The sequence below is a fragment of the Dermatophagoides pteronyssinus genome, unplaced genomic scaffold (genome assembly GCF_027571235.1).
Source record: "Dermatophagoides pteronyssinus isolate colony J.1.1.1.1 unplaced genomic scaffold, Derpt_VIB-CSIC_2022.12 sq0013, whole genome shotgun sequence".
Classification (NCBI taxonomy): Eukaryota; Metazoa; Arthropoda; class Arachnida; order Sarcoptiformes; family Pyroglyphidae; genus Dermatophagoides; species Dermatophagoides pteronyssinus.
The window spans coordinates 415,486-437,472 of NW_027461537.1; the positions used below are offsets into that span (position 1 = coordinate 415,486).

Sequence of the window (21,987 nt, forward strand, 5' to 3'; positions counted from 1 at the left end):
ACAACTAGTTGCATATGTAATTCAAATAATATATTTTCTATTTTATCAAGTAAATTTACAGATGTTTTTCCTTTAATACGTTGTATTTGAATGAACGATTTAAATGTTTTAAATTCATAACAAAAAATTGTTTTTTTGTTTTGTTTTTTTTTGACATCTTTGATCATTTTAAAAATAATTTTTTTACATTATTTTTTCCTATTTGTAATATAAAATTCATTATTTTTATATAAATCATGTCATCGATAGAATCATCAAATGTAATATTTCTTAAGAAAATGTTTTTTTTTCTAATTTTTTTTTACTTTTATTTGACAGTTTGATATTGATTTTTCAATTCCATATGTTGCCGAAACGCCCACATTAGACGAAATTCTTGCCGAAAATCATGATAATATTTTTGAAGAAATTGATCATTTGATTGAGCAAGACTTTGGTCAACTTGGTGAAGATACTTTGGAATATTCTGAAACCGAATTATTGGATACTAGTCTGGCAAACCAATCATTACCTGATAATTCGAATGTTCAAATAGAAAGTTCATTTAATGTGGCTGAATTAACTTTCATAAAAACACAGCTATCACAATCTAAAAGTGATCAAATTGATTCAGGCAATCCCACTGCGTTTGCATTGTCGCCAAAATTCTTGGCAATTGGTACATTTCATGGTCACGTTCTTCTGTTCGAATTGGGCAACGATAAAATTGTCGCGTTTCTTAAGCATAACAAAGAATTTGGATCGATATCATCTGTGACGATAAATCGAGAATCTACTCGATTGGTAGCCGGCGGTAGTCGTGGTTCAATTTCATTATGGAATTTGATAAGTTATGAAATGCTTCGAGTCATTAACGATCTAAATGGTCTTTATAGCTCAATATTATCTATATCTTATCTTTCTAATGATCATTTCGTTGTATTGAATGATACGAGTGGATCAATATTCATAATGGATGTGCGTAAGAAAAATTCAAGATTACAATGTGTATTTTCCGGCAGTCGTGGCGAAGCACTTGTTTTAAAACCACTAACTTATGATGACATTCCTCATGATCAACCGGAATTTAACGGAATCGAACAGATCTGCTTGTTAGCTATGGCAACTGTTTCTAAAATGATTGTTATTTCATTGCGGCCATCGGTTGTTGTTCATTTTACTACAACACTTCGTTCTACACATTTAGAATATCTTCCATTAATTGCCTGGAATCTGTCATTCAAATATGGTAATGAATGCATGCCATTGTTGACATTTGGTCGACAAAATCAGATTTTCATTCATAGAATGGTTACAGATTTTGTCGAAAAGATTACTTTTATTCCATTGTATCAATTTACCACAACAAATTATATGTTACAACATCTGAGTTGGTTTGAAGATGATAAATTGTTTGTTGTTGATACAGATGAAATTGGACATCTAATCGATGTAATCGTACAAGAAGAAATGGAAAAAATCGATCTAAGTCATATAGAATTGGTTTATGAAAATGCTCATTTCAAATCATTAGCCAATGGAGGCTATGTTAGTCAGGCAATGTCTCAAGCTGGTGAACATGCATGTAATAATTCTATTTATCTACGAATCTTGAACGATGAATCGAATAGAAAAAAGAAAAAAAATCAACTCTACATTTTAGGTATTCGATCAATGTTTGTTGTTACTTTACGAAATTGGGAAGAAAAAGTTAATCATCTAATATTTGACTGCCAAAATTATGGCGAAGCATTACAGTTCCTATATGATCAATATGAATTGTATAATGATCGACAAAATTCCGATGTAGAGAATGTTATTGATCGTGTAATAGAAATGATGAATACAACATTAATAAGTTATATTCAGCAATTAGAACCAAAAAATATTAAACAAAATGAAGATGCTACAAGAGAATTGATCATCAATTTAATCAAATACATTATTTGTTTGAAATCCGATCAACGACAAATGGTTATATTTAAATTATTTGAACAAATTAATTCGAATTTAATGATGAAATCAATTTTTATTGAATCACTTGAGCCTCATATTTTTGATGATCAATTATCTTCGTTGAATCCTGTGATTGTCAAAGAAATGATTGATTATTTTATTGGTAAAGAATGGTATAACCTATTGGATTCATTGATTATTCATTTGAATATTGAATCATTGGATATTGATCATATAATTCGAATCTATAGCCAGTATTATCTATACGATTCATTCATTTATATCTACAATTGTGCTATGCAAGATTTTATAACTCCTTTCAATGAACTGCTCAAATTATTACGAAATTCAATTCAAACTAAATCGCAACTTTTTCCGAAAACTGATATTATTATTGGAAACAAATTACTCGTCTATTTGAATTGTATGCTAACTTGTACATACTATCCAAACAAAGGTTCATTACCAGAATCACAACAACAAGATCATTTGGAAACTTGTTTTCAACGTCTTATGGCTGTAAATGATGACAATCGATTAGACATAATTGATGTTCTATTTCAATATGATTCGATTGAATTTCTTAATACACTTTTGATTGGATTTGATTATCTGGATAATTATCATCCGAATCTATGTTATTTCAAACAGATGATCATTGACAAAATGCTTGCATTTATTGTTGAAACAAATATCACTGATTTGGATGATGATCATCGAAATTCTTTTTTCATATTTCTTGGTCGATGCTGTATTTCGAATCAATCTTCATCACAGAATTCAATCAAACTTATTAAGGATCATTTTAATCAAATGATCGATTCATTATTCAAAGCTAGTTCGAATAAACGATTCGAAGAACGTCAACAAATTCTTATTCAGCTTTTTCGAAATGCACCTTGGAATCAATGGCTTAATGAACAGAATTTTTTAGAAAAAGCTCAAACAAGTCGTATGTATAAAATTTGTGAACAAATCTATAGTGATCGTCGTGATTGGATCAATCTCTTCCGGCTACATGTTGAAGATCCCAGTAAACATGAAGAAATTTTCAATTTTATCGATTTAATTATCAAACAAGATGATAGTTTTTTCAATTCACAAAATTTCATTGAAAATTGTAACAAAAGTGATTTTCTTAATATCGTTTTTGAACATTTTCGTTTTTTGGTTCAAATAGATCATCAAAAATCTAGCCAAATTTTCTATCAATTTGTTGAACAATGTGAAGGACTTTTTAATTTGATTATTGATCAACTTGAAACCGAACCATATCATAAATATCAATTTCTTCGACAGATCATGATCGATGACAATCAAACCAATAATGATGAAACAAATGTAGCTAATAAATCTAAAATATTGGAACAAATTTGTAATGATGGAAAAAATCAAGATATTTTTCTTGAACTATGTTTACAATTTGAACCAGAACAAATTGTTTTGATGCTAGAATTGTTGAAAAATTATGATCAAATGAAAATGCTTGAAATTTGTCATGAATTGCAATCATATGATGGTCAAGCATTTATATTGGAATCAATGAAACAATATTCAAAATCATTCGACGTTTTATTTGATCAATTCAAAAAAACATTAGATGATATTCTCAAAATGGATGGCATGTTAGTTAATATAGATGATGGTGAACAATTAATAAAGAATTTTCAAAAAATTCTTAGTTTTTGTGATCGTCGTCATGATCCATCGAAACCGGAAATGTATTGGCTTGAGCTGCTTGAATATCTTATATTTGTGAAATCTGATTGTCATCAACAACAAAAATCATCAACAAAATCTCGTCGACCAAATGAAACGAACGATAAAATTGATTTGAATAAACTATTGAATCAATTATTTGAAACATTTATGAGCGAAATGTTAACCCATTTGAATCTTGTCCTGTTTCTTGATATTATTATGGAAAAAATTCTTAAACAATCTGATACTATATGTGATTTTCGTGAAATGCTTCTATGTATATTGGAAAATTATAATTATGAAAAAACTCTTTTAGAATTGACGACCAATATTTTATCATCTGAACATCGTCAACTTATTGAACAATTTCGTCGATTAAAATTACGTTCGAAAATATTTCGTCGATCAATGATACATTGTGAATTATGTGATAATAATGATGATGATGATGTTAACATAGATGTTAATGAAAAATTGATTACATTCAATAATTGTGATCATATTCTTCATTGGTCATGTTTACAACGATTTGCAGATCAAACAAAATGTCCGGCTTGTCATATTAAACTTAATCATAATTATGATAAAAATTTTCATAGACATCAAAAAATTCAATATCAGCCAATATTTAATGATATTCAATTACGAATTCTCAATCAAATTCATCATGGCCGATTAAAATCATGGATTCAAAAACAAAAACCAACATCATCATCTAAATCGATTAATCAACGAACATTATCACCAATTAAATAAAAAAATTTATTTATTTTTATAATTTTTATATTTCTGTTTTTGTTGTTGTGCGATTTTAAAAAAAATTAATAAATAAATCAATTTTATACATTTAATTATAATGTGTGTGTGTGTTTTTTCTGCGTATGCGTTTAAATTCTACATAGCGATTTATTTTGTTGAATCCATGTAATCGGTATCCAAGTAGGTTTCATTTCAACCATTCGTACTGTTTCAAGTAGTCGATCGAATGTTTCTTTTAGGTCATCATTGATTAAAACGGTGTCGAATTTATGCCCGTACAATATTTGTAATTTATGTGATTCATAAATCATCAGATGCATTTCATATGCAAGTCGTTGCCTTGATTTTCGTTGATTATATTGACTGCTAACAGAATCGGAATGACAATAATGATTACGAATTCGTGTTTCAATCAATCGATCAAGATCATATGGTGGTTGTATGAATATAATGTATGGTTTAAATTCGGCCGTATGAATTAGACGTAAAAATTGAGCATCCATTTTGAATACACAAACAGCACCGGCATCGACAATCTGTTTGATAGTATCTCGATGTATGCCATAATAATTGCCACGATATTTTGAATAACAAACAAAATTACCGGCCTGTATTTCATGTTCCATCCAATCTTCACTGACAAAATAATAATCAATAGAATCATTTTCTTGAAATCGTTTATAACGTGATGTATGTGCTAATGGTTCACGATATCGATTATGATTTTGTTGACATAATAAACTAATTAATAGTGAACAACCAACACCTGAAGGACCAACCAAAACTATAGGACGACAATAACCGGAACGTGGATAATATTGGGCAACTGGTTCATATGTACAGATTTCTTCACGATCATAGCGGATACAATCGCTTATATCATACATCATTTTTTTAATTTTTTGTGCACACCATTTATTCTTCCGGAATGGAAGTGGCAATAATCCACCAAGAATGTGTATGTAACGTTCACGATCAAGTTGACTTTTAATGTCACGAATGGCAACGATTCGTCGTTCTTGTAATCTTTTCGAAGGAATTAAGCCAGCTATTTGAAATATTTCCATTCGTGATTTACTTGATGATTCAATCTGCTTGCTTGCCTGCCACCAATTCGTGTCTTCTTTATTCAAAACATTCAGAATACTACCTTTATCGAATGCCAAACCAATGGATGGACAAGGAATTAATGGATCTTTTTCAGGTCTGTAATCGAAACAAGCTTTTACCAAATGTGATTTTAAAGCCTGATTTGGATCAGGAAATGATAGCCTATTCATGGCAACAATTTTCAGCGTTATGATCGTTTTCATTGATTCATGCTGTAATATGTTTATCACATCCAAATGTGAACGGCCACGTAATGGAATTCCATTCACTTCGAGTATAAGATCACCAACCTGTACAAGACCACTTCGATAGGCAGCACCACCAACCAATATTCTTGCAAGAATAATGTCACCAGTTTGTTCATCAAATCGAACAGTAACACCCAATGGTTCATCACTTTTGATGACCTGGATGATTTTCTGACAAGGTTGAAGTTTTTTTCTTGGTGTCGAATAAACTAATGTGGTTGTGGCAGTGGGTGTTTTTAGTTTCATTGATTTGGAAGTGGTAACATCAAGAAATGTTTCCAATTTGGCAGTGTCATAGTTTTCTAGATTTTCAATAATTTTCCAATTACTACTTTTATTTGTGTTATCTAAGATTGCTTCAGGGTTGGCAAATATTTCGACATCGAATATTCGGCGGGCAACACAATCGACCACTTGCATAAGAGCAAGAAGATGTGGCCGTTGTAATAATTGGCACAATTGATCACATTCTGAAATCCATTCTTGTCGCAATGACACGAGAATTTGGTCAATTAATGTATTAATCGGTATCAATGACGATGCTGATGATGATGTTTTTGATACGGATGATTTTAACGATTGTTTTGACGATGATAATGGCAATAGCAATGATCGGTTATCGTCCGCATCCATCGTCCGTGATTACACTTGAATCACATGATTGACAATAAGAATGTTTTGATCCAAATGAAGCAATGTAGATGATTATCATCATTCAATATAAACAAACAAAAATAAATACAGAATTGAAACCCAATTCTGCTCATGCTCGAGCGTTCCATTTGGAACTGAAATACCCGTATTCTGATCGAATAGAAAGAGGGAGGACGAGAGAAAAAAAGAGAGAGAGAAAGATAGAGTGCAGAAAACATTTAATATAATTCAATGAAAACAATTTCATTCGAATTCGATTCATTTGATTCGAATCGAATAATCTTTCTATCCATTCCATTAAACTGTTCATAAAATACATTATGGCCATTTGTTTCCCGTTTCCTAATAATTTTTGTTTATAATGACAAAAATTTTATAGCCTTAAATTACAAAACAATTTTCTCATGCTAATTATATGCAATCTTAAAATTTTTTGTTCTAATATTCGGAATTTCAGTTATGTTTTTTTTCGAAATTATAATAATTTTAGGTTTTGAGACCAATAGATAATTGAAATGCCGATAGCATTGTTTGATGTATGAAAAGAGAGATTTTTTTCAAAAAAAAACAATGTTCATTCAAATTAAGAATATTTGTTGTAGAAGAGAATGTTTCGATTGTCGACCTTGTTATAAGACGAAGAGTGAGTTAGTGAGAGAAAAAAATGAGCTCAATAAGAAATGAACTTGGCTGATGAAGATTTCGTTTCAATCTTTCAAAATTGATCGCTTTACGAATGAAAAAATGCGAATGGTCGAAAAGAGAACGTGAAATGGAAAATGTGAAAAAACTTTTGGCCATTCTTTTTTTTTGGAAAGCAACAACATTAAATGGCCTCTTTTAGTCGCTTCGATGGTCATCACCACCGCCACCGCCACCGCCATCACTACAATAACCAACACCACTATCATCATCATCATCATCAAGACAACGACATAAGAGAATCGAATCTATGTCTGTACTAAACAAAACAAAAAAAGAACTTCAATCATTATAGACTATCTCAGGTAAATCATTTACTTCAATTTTTACAGTCGTCCAACAACTTCTTCTTCTTCTTCATCATCATCTTCGTTGTTAGACTCTAAACTTACTTTTAATGTTGATCAAATATTTCTCTCGCATTCATTTCTCTTGTTTTCTCTTATTTTTTTGTTACCTGTTTTCTTTTGCTTATCGATCATCATCATTGTGAATAACGAACCAAATTGTATGACTGATGTCGATGATGATGATGGTACAAGTAAACTTAATCATTCATTGTATATTTATATTCGACAAAACAAAACACAAAAAAATCCTGAACAAAACCGAATCATAGTGGTCGATCGAATACCTTTCGAAAATAACAACAATGTTTGACCATTCAATGAACTAACCAAAAAGCATCATCATCTTCATTCGTATTTGGTTTTACATCATGTAACAAATTTTCGCTTTCGTCCATGTTCAATTGTGCTAGTGTGTGTGTGTGTGTGTGTGTATGTTTGTGTCTTGTGTTTATACATGATCCGTGATACCCGGATCTAATGTTATTGTTTTTCGGGCGAACACCAAAAAAAAAAAAAAAAAGGAAAAAACACCTACACAAATGTTATCTTCGAATGAATTTTTTCATATTTACAATATATTTTGTAGTTTATTCTGTTTAATTTTAAAATTTGTTGAATCATTAAAAACATCCAATAATTTGATAATTTAATCAAAACAACAACAACGACAATATTAATTATTCATGTATTCATCCATTGTATTTATGGTCGATAATAATAATGATGAGAAAAACAATGATGAAATCATCATACAACCATCATCATCGTCAATAACAAAATCAATAAAAATGAAACAAAATAAATTCAAATCATCAAATCATCAATCAATAGAATGGTCAAATAAGGCCACTATTGTAACAAAATTAAGAAGCTATTTTCAATTATCATCATTATCATCATCATTATCATTTTCATTGAAAAATTCAATTACTAAAATCATTATTATCAATATAATCATCATTATTATTGGCTGTTTATCATCATTACCTGTGATTGTTTCAGGTAAATTTATACAATTATATAATAATGTCAATGATCGAAATGAATGAATAAAAAGAAGAAGAAGATGTGGGGGAAAAACCACTGAATGAAAAATGAAATGGATATTTGAAGCCATTTATGCCTAAAGGGAATGAAATGATTATTTTGTTGCAATCGATCGTAATATGTCAAACTGTCTAGTTGAAACTTTTTTTTTGACATGTATAAAAGAAGGGAAGAGAGAGAGAATCTTTAAAAATGATTTAAATTAAAAAAAAATTCGTTTTTCATTTTCTTTTCTTCAATTCCGTTCAACAGCATTCAACAGTCCACCGGTATTTGATTTTAAACGAGAAATATTCGTATCGGAAAATACACCTGTCGGTATGTAGATTTTTTTTTCGCTGCTCAATGTGAATTTAATTGAAATGATAAATTGATGATGATCAAATCAACATTAATCACTAAACTAAACCCATTTTTCTGAAAAAAAATCTAATTTTTCTTGTCATCATTGATGTTTAGGCCAAATGGTAACGATGGTACGGACAATCGATAAGGAAAAAGATATAATCACCTATGGTATTGATCCTGCACATTGGAATGATGGATCAAAATATTTTCGTATCGATGAAAAAACTGGACAGATTTTCGTACGAGAATCATTAGCCGGACAGGTAAGAAGATGTAGTGAGAAAACAAAAATCCTTTGATTAATACAGTGAAATCAATGAAAATATCATTGTCGGGTTGAAAAAACTCCGAACATTCATATATAGTCGATGACCGATTATATCGGTTTAGATTGTTTTGTTTCATACAATTTCAAACAATTATCTCTTTTGGTTTCTTTTCGTTTTCTTGGTTTTTCCAATTTTTCCACCATAATAATCTTTGCAATCAGAGAAAAGAAACTTTTTAACTTTTTTTTTGGAAAAAATGTTGATCACTTGAACTTGATTCAATCTTGTCATAGATAAAAGATTTTCTCAATCATTTCAAAAAAAAGATGAAGATTTCCTTTATCATTGAATTGATAATAAAATTGAGTCTTTTTTTCTTTGATGAAAATTTCAATTCAATCTTGTTCAGATATTATTATCATCATCATCAAAACTAGGTTTCCAGAACTAAAATTTTTTGGTGAATTTGTGACAAAAATAGCTTTCCCAGGAAAAAGAAAAATCCTCTTTGAATTGAGTAAACAACAGAACAAAAAAAACCATCAAGAGAAACGACGCCTGGTTTTTTTCCCCTATATTCTCAAAAAAGATCTTGAAATTGAAATAAAATTGTTATCAAGGAAAAAAACAAGTTAAAGAAAGACCTACTTAATTTTTGAAAAAAAATAAATATATTCATCGCAGTTGAGTTCACACAATAACCAGATTGGCCAAAAAAAAAGTGGAAAAATGTGTCTCTTTTTAATATCTGGAATCCTTTTCTCTCTTGATTGCTTGCTTGAGTTTAATGATGATGATCATGATGATATGGCTTTCTCTTTAGTTATTTTCTTGTTGTTTTTTTTCTTAAATTGATATATATCCACAACGAATCAAATGGCGTTATAATTGCCATAAACTATAAATAGAATTTCGATTTCAATTCAGACACACACACACACACACACACACACACACACACTGTACACTTAAGACATCAACCAAGTCAATAATGATAGATAATCAAGATAGAATAGTAGGTTGCCAATCAAGTATTTGAACCTTAAAAAAACAGTTGAATCAGACAAACAAAAAAAAAGATTCAATATTAATCTGGTCTGATATATTTAACCGAACAACAACAACATCAAAAAAAATTATCTAAAAAAGAATCCAATCAAGGTGTAACCTTATTTATTTTCATTTATATCTAACAAAACAACAACACATGTTTTAATCATGATTTTATTAATAATTAGCTTGATGGGTTAAAAATGATGATGATGATGATAATGGTGATGGTGGTCGTGGTCGTGGTGGTAGCGATGTACCACCATAATAATCGATAATCATGATTTCATGATGATCATGATGATGATAATTGGTTTTTTTTTGGTGTGTTTTTTTTCTGGATTCAAACACCAACACCAAAAAAGAAAAAAAACAAGTCTGAAGAAGCTATATTACCCTTTTTTTTGTTTTGTTTTCTATCACACATTTTATAATATGAATTTTTTTTTTTAAATTTTCTCGCTTCCTTGACTGATGACCTGAATCCTTGTTTGTTCCTAATTTATTTTCTCTTCCATTTTTTCTGCCATGAATGACCTCTCTCCACCCTACTTCTTTCAATTCGAATCATGATCATAAAATAGTAATAATAAAAAAAAACTGTCGCCAACCTTAATACCTTTAAATAGCTCAATTGTTTTGAGGTTTGATGATTTTGATCTAATTTTATTTTTTTTCAAAATAATTTCGTTAGGGTGGAAACTTTCTCAACATGTATATCAAAGCCAATGATGGACATCAAACTGTAAGTTATTTATTTGTTTGTTTTTTTTTAGGTTGTTGTTTAGAATTCCTATGAATAAATTTAAATATTAACATGTGCCACTTGTTTATCTAATTTGTTTTTTTTCTAAATGGTAGGCCAAAATTGAAGCTGTAATTAGTGTATCAAAAGCTACTGATAAAGGTCAAATTGTTCATTATCCTGATATTCATGCACCACCATCACATATTTTCAATACAAATAATATTTTAATAAACAAAACGGATACAAGACCATCATTTCATCCACCAACGCCTAAAGATATTCCATTAGAAACGTTACGACCGCAAAGAAAACAAAGGCCACCAATAACCAAATTAAATACATTCAGTAATCGAGCTAAAAATGAAACCAAAAATCAACAGTCAATAACTGTTAAACCTGATGTAGATCATTATGAACAGATTCCTACCGAAGACAAACCATTAAAACAATCATCATTACTTGCTGATATACTTTGGCCAATAGGACCATACATTTTGATCAGTATTTTTGTTCCAACTTTATGTCTAATATTCTGGTGTTGGATACATAAACGTAGTATGCCCAGTCGTAATGCAATCAAAACATTCTCACATAAAATTATTAATAATAATAAATCCGAAAGTATCGAAACAACTACCAGTTCATTTACCGGTGATTTTGATGTTTCATTGTTTAAAACACGTTTTCATGAAACAAGTGCAGATAGTGGTTTAAACATTTCAAGGATATCAAATCAATGGGAATTTCCTAGACATCATCTACGATTCATGCACATTCTTGGTCAAGGTTGTTTTGGTCAAGTTTGGAAATGTGAAACATTCAATGGTAATCAACCGGCCGCAACACAAACACAGATTGTAGCCGTTAAAACTTTAAAAGAAAATGTTGGCGATAAAGAAAAACGTGATCTCCTTGATGAGCTGGAAGTGATGAAAATACTTGATCCACATCCAAATGTTGTAACATTGATAGGTTGTTGTACGGAACGTGATCCAGTCTATCTTATTATGGAATATGTTCCATATGGTAAACTGCAAAAATATCTAGCTGATAGTCGTGAAGATATTGCTTATGGTAGCAAACAACCACATGAAAAACTTGAATCACATGATCTGATTTCATTCGCTTATCAGATTGCCAAAGGAATGGAATATCTTTCGTCCAAAGGTGTAAGTTTTGAATTAATGAATATCGATTACCTTTTCTCATAAATAATTGTCAATTTTTATTTAGATTATTCATCGTGATCTCGCTGCACGAAACATTCTTGTTGGTCATAATAAAATATGTAAAATTGCTGATTTTGGTCTGGCCAAATATAATCAGGAAATATATGAACGAAAATCAGAGGTAAAAAACATTTATTAACAGGTTTATGAATGATATTAACCTAAATATATTTTCTTCTTTTTTTTGTGCAATAGGGTCGTTTACCAATTCGATGGATGGCAATTGAATCGTTAAAAGATTTCATTTTCACAACCAAAAGTGATGTCTGGAGTTTTGGTATTTTAATGTGGGAAATAGTCACATTAGGATGTACACCATATCCTGGTTGGACTGCATCCGAAGTAATAAAAAAAGTCAGTGAAGGCTACCGATTAGAAAAACCTGAACACTGTAAACGTGAAATGTATAATATAATGTATTATTGTTGGGATCGGAATCCACATCATCGACCATCATTCAGTGAATTAGTTTGTCTATTAGATAATCTATTCGGTAGTGATGATGAATATATTGAATTAGATAGATTTCCTGATCATTGTTATTATAATCTATTGAAACCACCGGGTTGTAATGGGGGAAATTCGAGTGAAAAATTGTGATCACATCCTGTTTGACTGATATTTTAATAAATGGCACAGTTATACTTAATAACAGTTCCCGATTTTATTTCATTTTATTTTAATTGTTTTCTTCTGATAAAAATTGTTGTAAATAGTAAATCAAATCATGCTTTTTTTATTTATTAATTATCAATTTTGAAAAAATCATCAATCAATTTTATTGAAACGATTGATTGAATAAATTAAAAATTTTTTTCGAATAAAATGAGAAAATGTTCATTTTTTCTTCGATGTAAGACCAGCACCAGCATTAAATTTAAACAAAATTATATCACCATCTTCAACAACATAATTACGGCCTTGTTGTCGATATTTTCCGGCAGATTTTGCTGCTGCTTCACTACCAAGCTCTTTGAAATCATCGAATTTCATCACTTCGGCCATGATGAAACCTTTTTCAAAATCAGTATGTATACGGCCAGCTGCTTGTGGTGCTTTGGTTCCTTTTTGAATAGTCCATGCTTTAACTTCATCCTTACCGGCAGTGAAAAAATAAATCAATTGCAACGCCTTATAACCGGTAACAATAATTTTGCTCAATGCACTGAAATCAATTTTCAGATAAAAGAATTAGATTGGAATTTTTTTTCTAAAAATGATTAATAATGGTTTACCTTTGACATTTATTCAATTCACAAAATGATTTTCGTTCATCTTCACTAAGTTCAAGCAATTTATTCTCAAACAAGCCACTGAAAGGTATTAATGTTGCATGTGGATCATGTTCATCAATCCATTCTTTTATCTTTATAAGCCATTTATTCTTTTTACGGATGTAATCTTTTTCCGATAGATTGACCAAATAGATCATCGGTTTTGATGTTATAAACAGATATTTATTCAAGATTTCAATCTCAGCAGCATTCCAATCACCAAAACGAATGTGTCTTTTTTGATCGACCAAAAACTCTTTGATTTTCATCAATATATCCTATAGCATTGTTTTTTTAAGATGATAATTCCTAAATTAACAATATATTTTGCTTACGTATTCTGCTTTGTCTTTTTTATCACCACGTTCAACAAATCGGCGTAGTTTTTCGATCACCGAATTCAATTGTTCTTCATCTTTAAGCCGTAATTCTTCGTTGATGATTTCAATATCTCGTACTGGATTTACATCACCTTCAATGTGTGTTACATCATCATCTTCGAATGCACGACACAAATGAAATATTGCATCACAAGCTTTAATGTGCGATAGAAAAGCATTTCCAAGTCCTTGTCCTTCGCTAGCTCCTTTTACTAAGCCGGCAATGTCCACGACGTTTAAATATGCGGGAACTTTACTATTAAATTATAAAAGAATAGATATTAAATATGTTGAAATTCGAAAATTTTAAAACTATACCTTGCCGGTTTATGATATTCACAAAGAAAATCGAATCGTTCATCCGGAACTGGAACTCGACGTAAAAGAACAACAAAAACAAAACAAGTAGCAATATATGATCGAAAATTAATAAATAATAATACTTATTTTCATTAGGATCGATAGTACAAAATGGAAAATTCTCCGCTGCTGCCTGACTTTTGGTGAGCACATTGAAGAATGTTGATTTACCAACATTTGGAACGCCGACAATTCCCACCTTGAGATTGGTGGCCATACGACCCAATAATAGAGGCGGTTCGTTTGAATCTTTTTGATCTTTTTTTGGTGGCATTTTTTCGTGTATAATTTGTTTAATTTATTAAAAAATTAAATTCAAAAAAAATCGTCTGCCCAATATTCAACGGATAATATGATTTCGTGGCCAACATGTGATCTAAATTTTTTGTTCATACAAAATAATTATCATCGTAAAACTTTCACTGTACAAACAAAATTCATATATGAAAGTCCGAAAAAATTTTTACAATTTTATCCACAATGTGGCAGCATATAATCATTATCAGCATCAAGAATAATTTCGAAACATCGCGAAGATCATAACCACAATTCATTAATCAAAGTGATTAACTTATGGTTAAACAAAAATTATTATTTTTTGATTGTAAGCAAAGGTAATTCAAAGAGAAAAAACAATTCTGGATGAAATCAAAATTTTATGGAATTTTGAAAATGATTGTATTCTGCCATAATGACGATCATTTATTTCAATTCCACAATAACTCATTCATTTATTCCATTTCATTGATTAGTTTTCGTCGTTGTTGTTATTTTCGTTTCAAAAAAAAACATGATTCACAACAACAACAATCATTTGGAACAATTTTCATTCATTTTCGGGTTTTGGGTAAAAAGAAAAAACCTGATCGTGAAAATTGTATTCGAATTTTGAATGAATGAATGAATGAATGGATCATATATGGAGTCAACCAAACCAAACCAAACAAAAAAAAACTAGTAATATTTTAACGTTCTCTATAATTATTCTCGGATAGGCAAAAAAAAATAAAAATAATTTTTCCATTTTCAAACGATGATTTTTTGTTTGGTATGTGATTGTGTGTGTGTGTACTATACGTGAATTGGATTGGCACGGTTTTTTTTAGTTAGTTACCCATAGTATGTAATTAAAACTTGTTGTTGTTGTTTTACATTTTTTTCCTTTCCGTTTCGGGTAGCACCATCAGCGTCATCATCATCATCATCATCAATATTGTACAAATCTTTCAATTTTGTGACATTCAAACAAACGAAACGAACAAAAAAATGGCCATTCACTTAACTGGGAGCTTGGAAATATCCTTGATGATGATGATGATGATGATCATAATGCACCGAAAATTTAACGTTAATTTTGTTCGGCAGTATCCTGGAAATGTTAACCCCCATGCTATCATCATCAACATTTTTTTACATTCAAACGAATAGGAAACTATAATGATCGAAATGGAATTGGATTGTTTTCTTCTTCTGTTGGCTTTTTCAAATTCATCAGAAAAATCTGATATGATTCGGAACAAAAAAAACAAGTAAAAACAATGTGGCTACTTTACAAAAACAAAAAAAAACCTCCACCCCTTTAATTTTGTAGCAAAAGTATCGTTATCTTTTTTTCGAGAATTACTTTATTATTCAGTCAATATATCGAACTAATGAATTTTGATTGACGAATTGAAAATCGAAAATTTCCAGCAAATTATAACAGACGTTCCGAGTAAAATGAGCGTCCAAAAAAAACCAGAATATTCTATCCAGAACATTTAATTCTGATCGATGTTCGTGTTTTTCTTATTTCATTTACCATTAATTATACCAGCCGTTTTTTGGCTGTTGCTGTTAATACTGAAAAATCATTTCAACAACCAAACCAACAAATTGACAAATCAGAATCAGAATATAATGAATTTTTTTCGACAATAATAACAGTAATGATAATGATGATGACGTTAATGTTGTTGTTGTTGGTTGGTTGGTTGTTGAACGTTTGATTGTTTTTATTGTTCATCATTGATTCACAAATGGTTATGGTTGTGTGTTGTATGTTGTATGTTTCATTGATGACCAGATTGATGATCATTTTGGTTCAGAAAATGGAAAAATCTGTCCAGAATTTTCTATTTTCTGGTTCGACATCGACAGATCGAAAAATCAAATCGATTCAATTGTTCTGAAAACTATAGTTGTTGTTGTTGTTAATATCGTCAAAAAAAAGAGAAAAAGTTTTTCCATTCTTTATTGATGATTACGAGAGACAGATAGAGAGAGAAATTGAATAAAATTATCATCAATTTTGTATAGCTCATATAGAATACAATGACTGGATCGAATAGAATTGAACAACGAAAACTGACTAGCTATATATTCGAGCACAGAAGGAAGATTCAAATGAAAAACGCTGAAATAAAAGGCTATAGGATTTTATGAATTGGATTTCGTGGCAAAAATGCGTTTTTTCTGGTTAGAATTTATCTACAATCAATACAGAGAAAAAAAATCGATTTTCAAATTATTATTATTAATATTAATAGGCAAATCACAACATTTAAACCAAAAAGACAAAATGATCATAATAGTAAATCATTGACGAAAAAAAATGAAAGAATTTCGATTTTCGGTGGCCAACCAGAAAAAAATAAACCATTTTATATGCATCTTGGCTCATCATCATCATCATTATTATTGTGACCACATAGATGATAATCACATTTAAAAAAGAATCAAGTGTTAAAAATGTTATTTTAGAAACCAGAAAATGAACAGAATCAGTATTGAAAAAAAATTTGTGATGAATATTTTGCGTGTCAACACCGCAACAATGAACAATAACAACAACAACGAAAATTTAAACTAAACTGAACAATCGGATTTTTTTTCTCGTTACAACCATTTTGTTATTTTGGAATGAAAATTGAAGCTTTTAAATATCATCATTATGAATGAATGGCCAATAGATAAAAACAGCGATAAACACAATGCACACACACACATCCGATTTGTGAAAATAAAAATGCAATAAAATTCCAAAATAAATTCATTCAACCAAAATGTTTTCAATGTCCGTGATGTTTGTTTGTGTTTGAATACGATGATTATTTGAGATGGAAATTTGATTTGATTTTTTTGATTTATCTGGTCAGAAGAATATAAATCGACATAATGATTATATTACGAGAAGAAATAAAAAATAAACACATTTTGTTGTTGTTGATAATCTGATTTAGTCGGGATGATTATGGTCAGATTTTTTTTTTTGTTGTCTTCTTACCTATTCCTGGATCATCGGTTTGTTCATCTTTGAAAAGAAAAAAAAACGAACATAAAATTTGCGTGACATAGGTCAATTGGATAGAATCGTTGTGAAATCAGGATAAAGATGATGATGTCATTTTTTTGTAGGCATTGTATTTCTACTGAATTTTTATTCAGTTACTCAATTTGTTTGTGTGTTTGAACATGGATTTTATTTTCATTGAAAAGTCCAAAAAAATAGATTTTTGTTTGAGCAAAATCGACCTAGAATTTTTTTTTTTGAAAAATTTTCAAGGACATCCATCAATATTTTGTTTTCTCGACTAATTTTCCCTCTATCTCTCTCAAGCCTCAAAGATCCTTAAATGTTTAATTTACTTATTTGAATTAAATTTTTGAAAATTAGAAAAAACAAAGTCTATTTACGTACCTGTCGGTACAATCCATAAGTGTGTTTGTGTGGTGTGTCAAATTCAAGAGTCAAATTCTGTTGTTGTTGTCAATAATAAGTCGATTATTAATGTCTTTTTCTTCTCTTCTGCTCTGTTCTGTTTGTTGTTGTTGGTTTTTGTTAAACAAAAAAAAAACATTCAAAATTTGTTGTTTCGTTACTAAATTGATTGAAAATCATCCAAATCATCATCATCATGTCAGTTGATGATCAGTCGGTTTTGGCGGCAGTATCGTCGTCGTAGTCGTCGGCGGCGGCCAACTATATTGACAGGTCGACCTAGAAAGTAGGTAAAAAAAGCGAAAGTTTCTATGTTTACCCCAGAATGGAACAGAATATAAATCAACCTGTGTGAAAAAAAAAAAACAAAGAAGGGTTATGTTTGATGATGATGATGATGAAGGTCAATTTTTGAAGGTCCCGAATCAAAAACAAAAGATATTTTGAACATCATCATGTGGTCCGTGTCAAACATTCAAATCAAAGGTATTGAAAGCCGCTCAGGTTGTTTTTCATTTTTCACTTGTTTTAGTTTGAACAGCGGCTAATTTTTGTTGTTGTTGTTGTTGTTTTAAATTTTCCAAAAAAATAAATCCCAAAATAATTGTCCCACACATTCTGATTTTTTGTTTTTTGGTTTGTTTGTTTGTTGTGAGAGAACCCCATTGATTGAGTTAATTAGTTGATTTTGTTTTTTTGGTTTCTCGTTTTGCCCAAGCAAAACGTATCAATAAGGTAATGAATGAATGAAACTAAAAGCAAAAAAATCATTTTTCACACGAAATTCTCGTATAGAATAAATGAGCAAAAAACCATTTGACTTTGAAAATTTGAATTTTTTTGAAAAAGTGAACATCATTAAATGGTCGCTGAACAAATATATTCTGTATTTTTTTTGTTTTAAAGGCTTGGCTTATAAATCAATCGAAATCGAATGATCAAAAAAAAAATGAAAATTCTACCCATGCCTCATTATAATGATTATTTGGTGAAAATAGTCATAAATACAATTCATAAATCACTTTTTTTTTACCAAAGGAACAACAGGAAAAAAAATATATATCAAATCCGAATTTTTAAATGCTTAAGGCAAATTTGCGGTTTTCGTTTTTTTATAATCAAAAGCAATTTTTCTTCATACAAATAATGATTTTTGAAATATTTTCCACCACCAATGTTTGTGTGGTGTGTGTGAATTATCATATCAATTGGTCAGCTTTGTAAAGTATTTGTTTCTGAACAAAAAAACAAAAATCATTTCGAAGCTACAATTATCGACATTAAGGATGGTGAAAATTTTTTTCCTTAGCTCTCCATCGCTCTCTGTTTTTTGGATATTACATAACATTCTTAAATCAAAAATCCTATGGATAAAGAAAAAACTAAAAAAATTCAATGATGTTCTGACCAATTAGGCCAATTATCGGTGAAAGATGAACAAGCTCATTTTTAATTCGTAAAATTTCTAGCCGATTGAATTTTTGATTTTATAAAACAAGAAAGATTTGAAATCAAAAATTCCAGAAAAAAAAACAACAACATTCAGATATCATCATCAATTATCCAAAGATGTTTTTCTTCTTCTCTCTATTCACTTGTTTTTAATGATGAAATGCTTCAAATTCAAGTTTGAATGTTGGAAACCACCACTGTATTTTGTTTTTTTTAGTGGAAGTGTTTCTCATTCATTTATTTATGATGATTATCGATGGCCATTATCATTCATTATATTTTGTTATGCGTGTGGTTTTTTTTCTTGCTAGTTTTTTTTCCCTTCGATCTTCATCAATGGTAAATGATGATGATTTTTTGGTTGGTGGTAATGTGGGCGACTATCCCATGATATGGCTGAATATTATTATCAAAATTTTTTTTCCACTCCGGATTTCATTCCCCACCATCACCACCACCACCACCATTCTTCACGCCTTTGAATATATTTATTTTTTTCTTTTCTTTTCTTCTTTCTTATTCTTTCATATCCAATTCATCTATCGATCAATGACATTTATGAATTGATTAATTGAATTTGATTTCGGATTCTGTTTTGTCCACTGAAAAGAATCCATGAAAAAAAGCAGCCATATTTGGATGACATTTACAGACAGAAACACACACATATCGAACAACGAACGCTAGCAAAACAAAGCAGATAGCAAAACAATGTAGCCTGTCGATCACACGTCAGGTCGTGTGCCTGTAAATTTTCGGATTCAATTTTTTTTTTGCTTGCTTGCTTGGCGTCAATTGACACAAGCCAAAAGTCATTACCAGAATTTTTTACTGAGATGTGATTGTGGCCTGTCATCATTGAATCATTATCATTATTGTTTTGTTGGTTTGATAAATTCAATTTGTATGGAAAATCATTGAAATATTAGTTAGGCACACGACCCTATACATTGTTTCTCGTTTCTTTTTGTTCACTGACAAATTGTTGTTCTTGTCATTATCATCATCATCATCATCATCAACGACAACAACAACAACAACAATGATAATCGTCGAACGTTGTTTGTGTTGTCATTTCAATCAATCAATCAATCAACAAATCAAAGAGAAAAAGAGAAATCATCATTGATTATCATTAATTGATTATAAACCAGAAAAAAAACCTAAACATCATAATTTGACATGGTCATTTTATTATTTTTTCAACTGAAAAAAATCAAAAATCAAATTTGATTGCCAATACAGAAAAAAGAAATCCTGTAAAATTTTAAAATTTTTATTTCACTGGGCAAAAAAAAACACCACCAAAATAATAATAAGCAATCATCAATGTATAGATAAATCATTGAATAATTCACCTCACAACATCGATAAAAATTGATGTTTCCAAAAGTTTGAAAATTTTCAAATCATTACTCTTTCCTCATAAAACAACAACAACAACTCTGTCTACATCAGATGGAATAAAGGTGATAATTGTGGTTCAGGTCACATAAACACAAACTCTATGCATTAAACAAAAAACAGGAAAACATTTGACCACTATGGAAATGAAATCAGACACATAAAAAAATACCTGATAATCATTCAATCAACAAAAAATGAAAATTTTTGAATTGTTTAAATAAATGGTTTGATTATATAATTATCATTTTAATTCGTAAATCATCAACGTAAAGATGTTGTTTTTGTTGTTGTTGTTATATGTGTTTATTGCCTAATTAAAATCAATCATTCATTGGAGGAGAAAAAAACAATCAATTTTTCAATATTTATTTATGATAAAATTCACACAACATAAAAATAACCCAGCTAACTAATAATCATCTATAGACCATATAATTATAAAAAGTGTTGAACCTTTTTTCTAAAAAAATATGAAATGAAATTCGTGGAAAGAAAAAAAGTTCATAAATTTTTTGTTGAAAATTTCAATTCATAAAATTTCAGGTGCCAAACGTTTTCCACAAAAATTTCAACAAAAAAAATAAACATAAATTTTCAAACATCACACAAATGATGATTATGAAATGTTTAAAGTCAATCATGAAAGTCAAATGGTTGATTGAAAGGTATGGCGGAATCTCCGACAAGCAAGAATTTTGAATGAAAACATCAACAATGAATGAATGAATGATAACCGAATTTTTCGTTTTTTGAATCTACTCCCCTTCACCTCCCACAATCAACCAACCAATCAATTGAAATTGACCAAAAATAATAAATACAAATAAAGAAAAAAAAGAAGCAATTTTCAATGAATTGAAAGCTACAATTAATCAGCCAAATTAGGCGTGTCGAAAGTTTGTTTTATTATCATTTTTTTTTGTTGATTGTGCCCGAAAATTGTCGTGGAAAATTTCTCCTCCCCTCATATTTCTTATTATTTTTTGTTTTCTTGAAAGTTTCTCCCTTCTGTTGTTGTTGTTGTTGTTCCATTCGGGTTATTATAACAATTGTGATGCTTTCAAAAGCAACAAAACATTTTTTTTCTTCTTCTCCATTCTTCTTTATTCGTTTGTTCAAAACCAATTCAATTCAATTCAACAAGAAACGTTTCAATTGCCAAAAATTGTTAGGTTGGTAGTCTATAATCTTCATAAGATTTCTTTTCTTTTCTTCTACTATTTTTTTTCTATATTTTTTGTAATTCGAATATTAAAATGAAAAT

The 21,987-nt window shown here is 29.8% G+C and overlaps 4 protein-coding genes across 4 annotated transcripts; 2 read left to right on the forward strand and 2 right to left on the reverse strand.

Moving 5' to 3' along the window:
- The first annotated feature begins 106 nt into the window (after positions 1–106).
- Positions 107–4,487, forward strand: Vps8 (vacuolar protein sorting 8). The gene is made up of 2 exons (XM_027340387.2): positions 107–260; positions 319–4,487. Exons 1-2 carry the CDS (start codon positions 237–239, stop codon positions 4,390–4,392), a joined length of 4,098 nt encoding a protein of 1,365 aa, XP_027196188.2. The 5' UTR covers positions 107–236; the 3' UTR covers positions 4,393–4,487.
- On the reverse strand, positions 4,409–6,531 carry LOC113790741 (MAGUK p55 subfamily member 7-like). The gene has a single exon (XM_027340440.2). It carries the CDS (start codon positions 6,384–6,386, stop codon positions 4,524–4,526), a length of 1,863 nt encoding a protein of 620 aa, XP_027196241.1. The 5' UTR covers positions 6,387–6,531; the 3' UTR covers positions 4,409–4,523.
- A 1,054-nt stretch (positions 6,532–7,585) lies between these two features.
- On the forward strand, positions 7,586–12,976 carry LOC113790798 (tyrosine kinase receptor Cad96Ca-like). Its single transcript, XM_027340501.2, has 7 exons — positions 7,586–8,461; positions 8,759–8,824; positions 8,966–9,117; positions 10,868–10,918; positions 11,035–12,090; positions 12,155–12,271; positions 12,346–12,976. Exons 1-7 carry the CDS (start codon positions 8,143–8,145, stop codon positions 12,748–12,750), a joined length of 2,166 nt encoding a protein of 721 aa, XP_027196302.2. The 5' UTR covers positions 7,586–8,142; the 3' UTR covers positions 12,751–12,976.
- LOC113790799 (obg-like ATPase 1) lies at positions 12,871–14,540 on the reverse strand. The gene is made up of 5 exons (XM_027340502.2): positions 14,252–14,540; positions 14,123–14,183; positions 13,760–14,060; positions 13,386–13,702; positions 12,871–13,315 (listed from the first exon to the last, which is right to left on the reverse strand). Exons 1-5 carry the CDS (start codon positions 14,436–14,438, stop codon positions 12,988–12,990), a joined length of 1,194 nt encoding a protein of 397 aa, XP_027196303.2. The 5' UTR covers positions 14,439–14,540; the 3' UTR covers positions 12,871–12,987.
- Between the last annotated feature and the right edge of the window lie 7,447 nt (positions 14,541–21,987).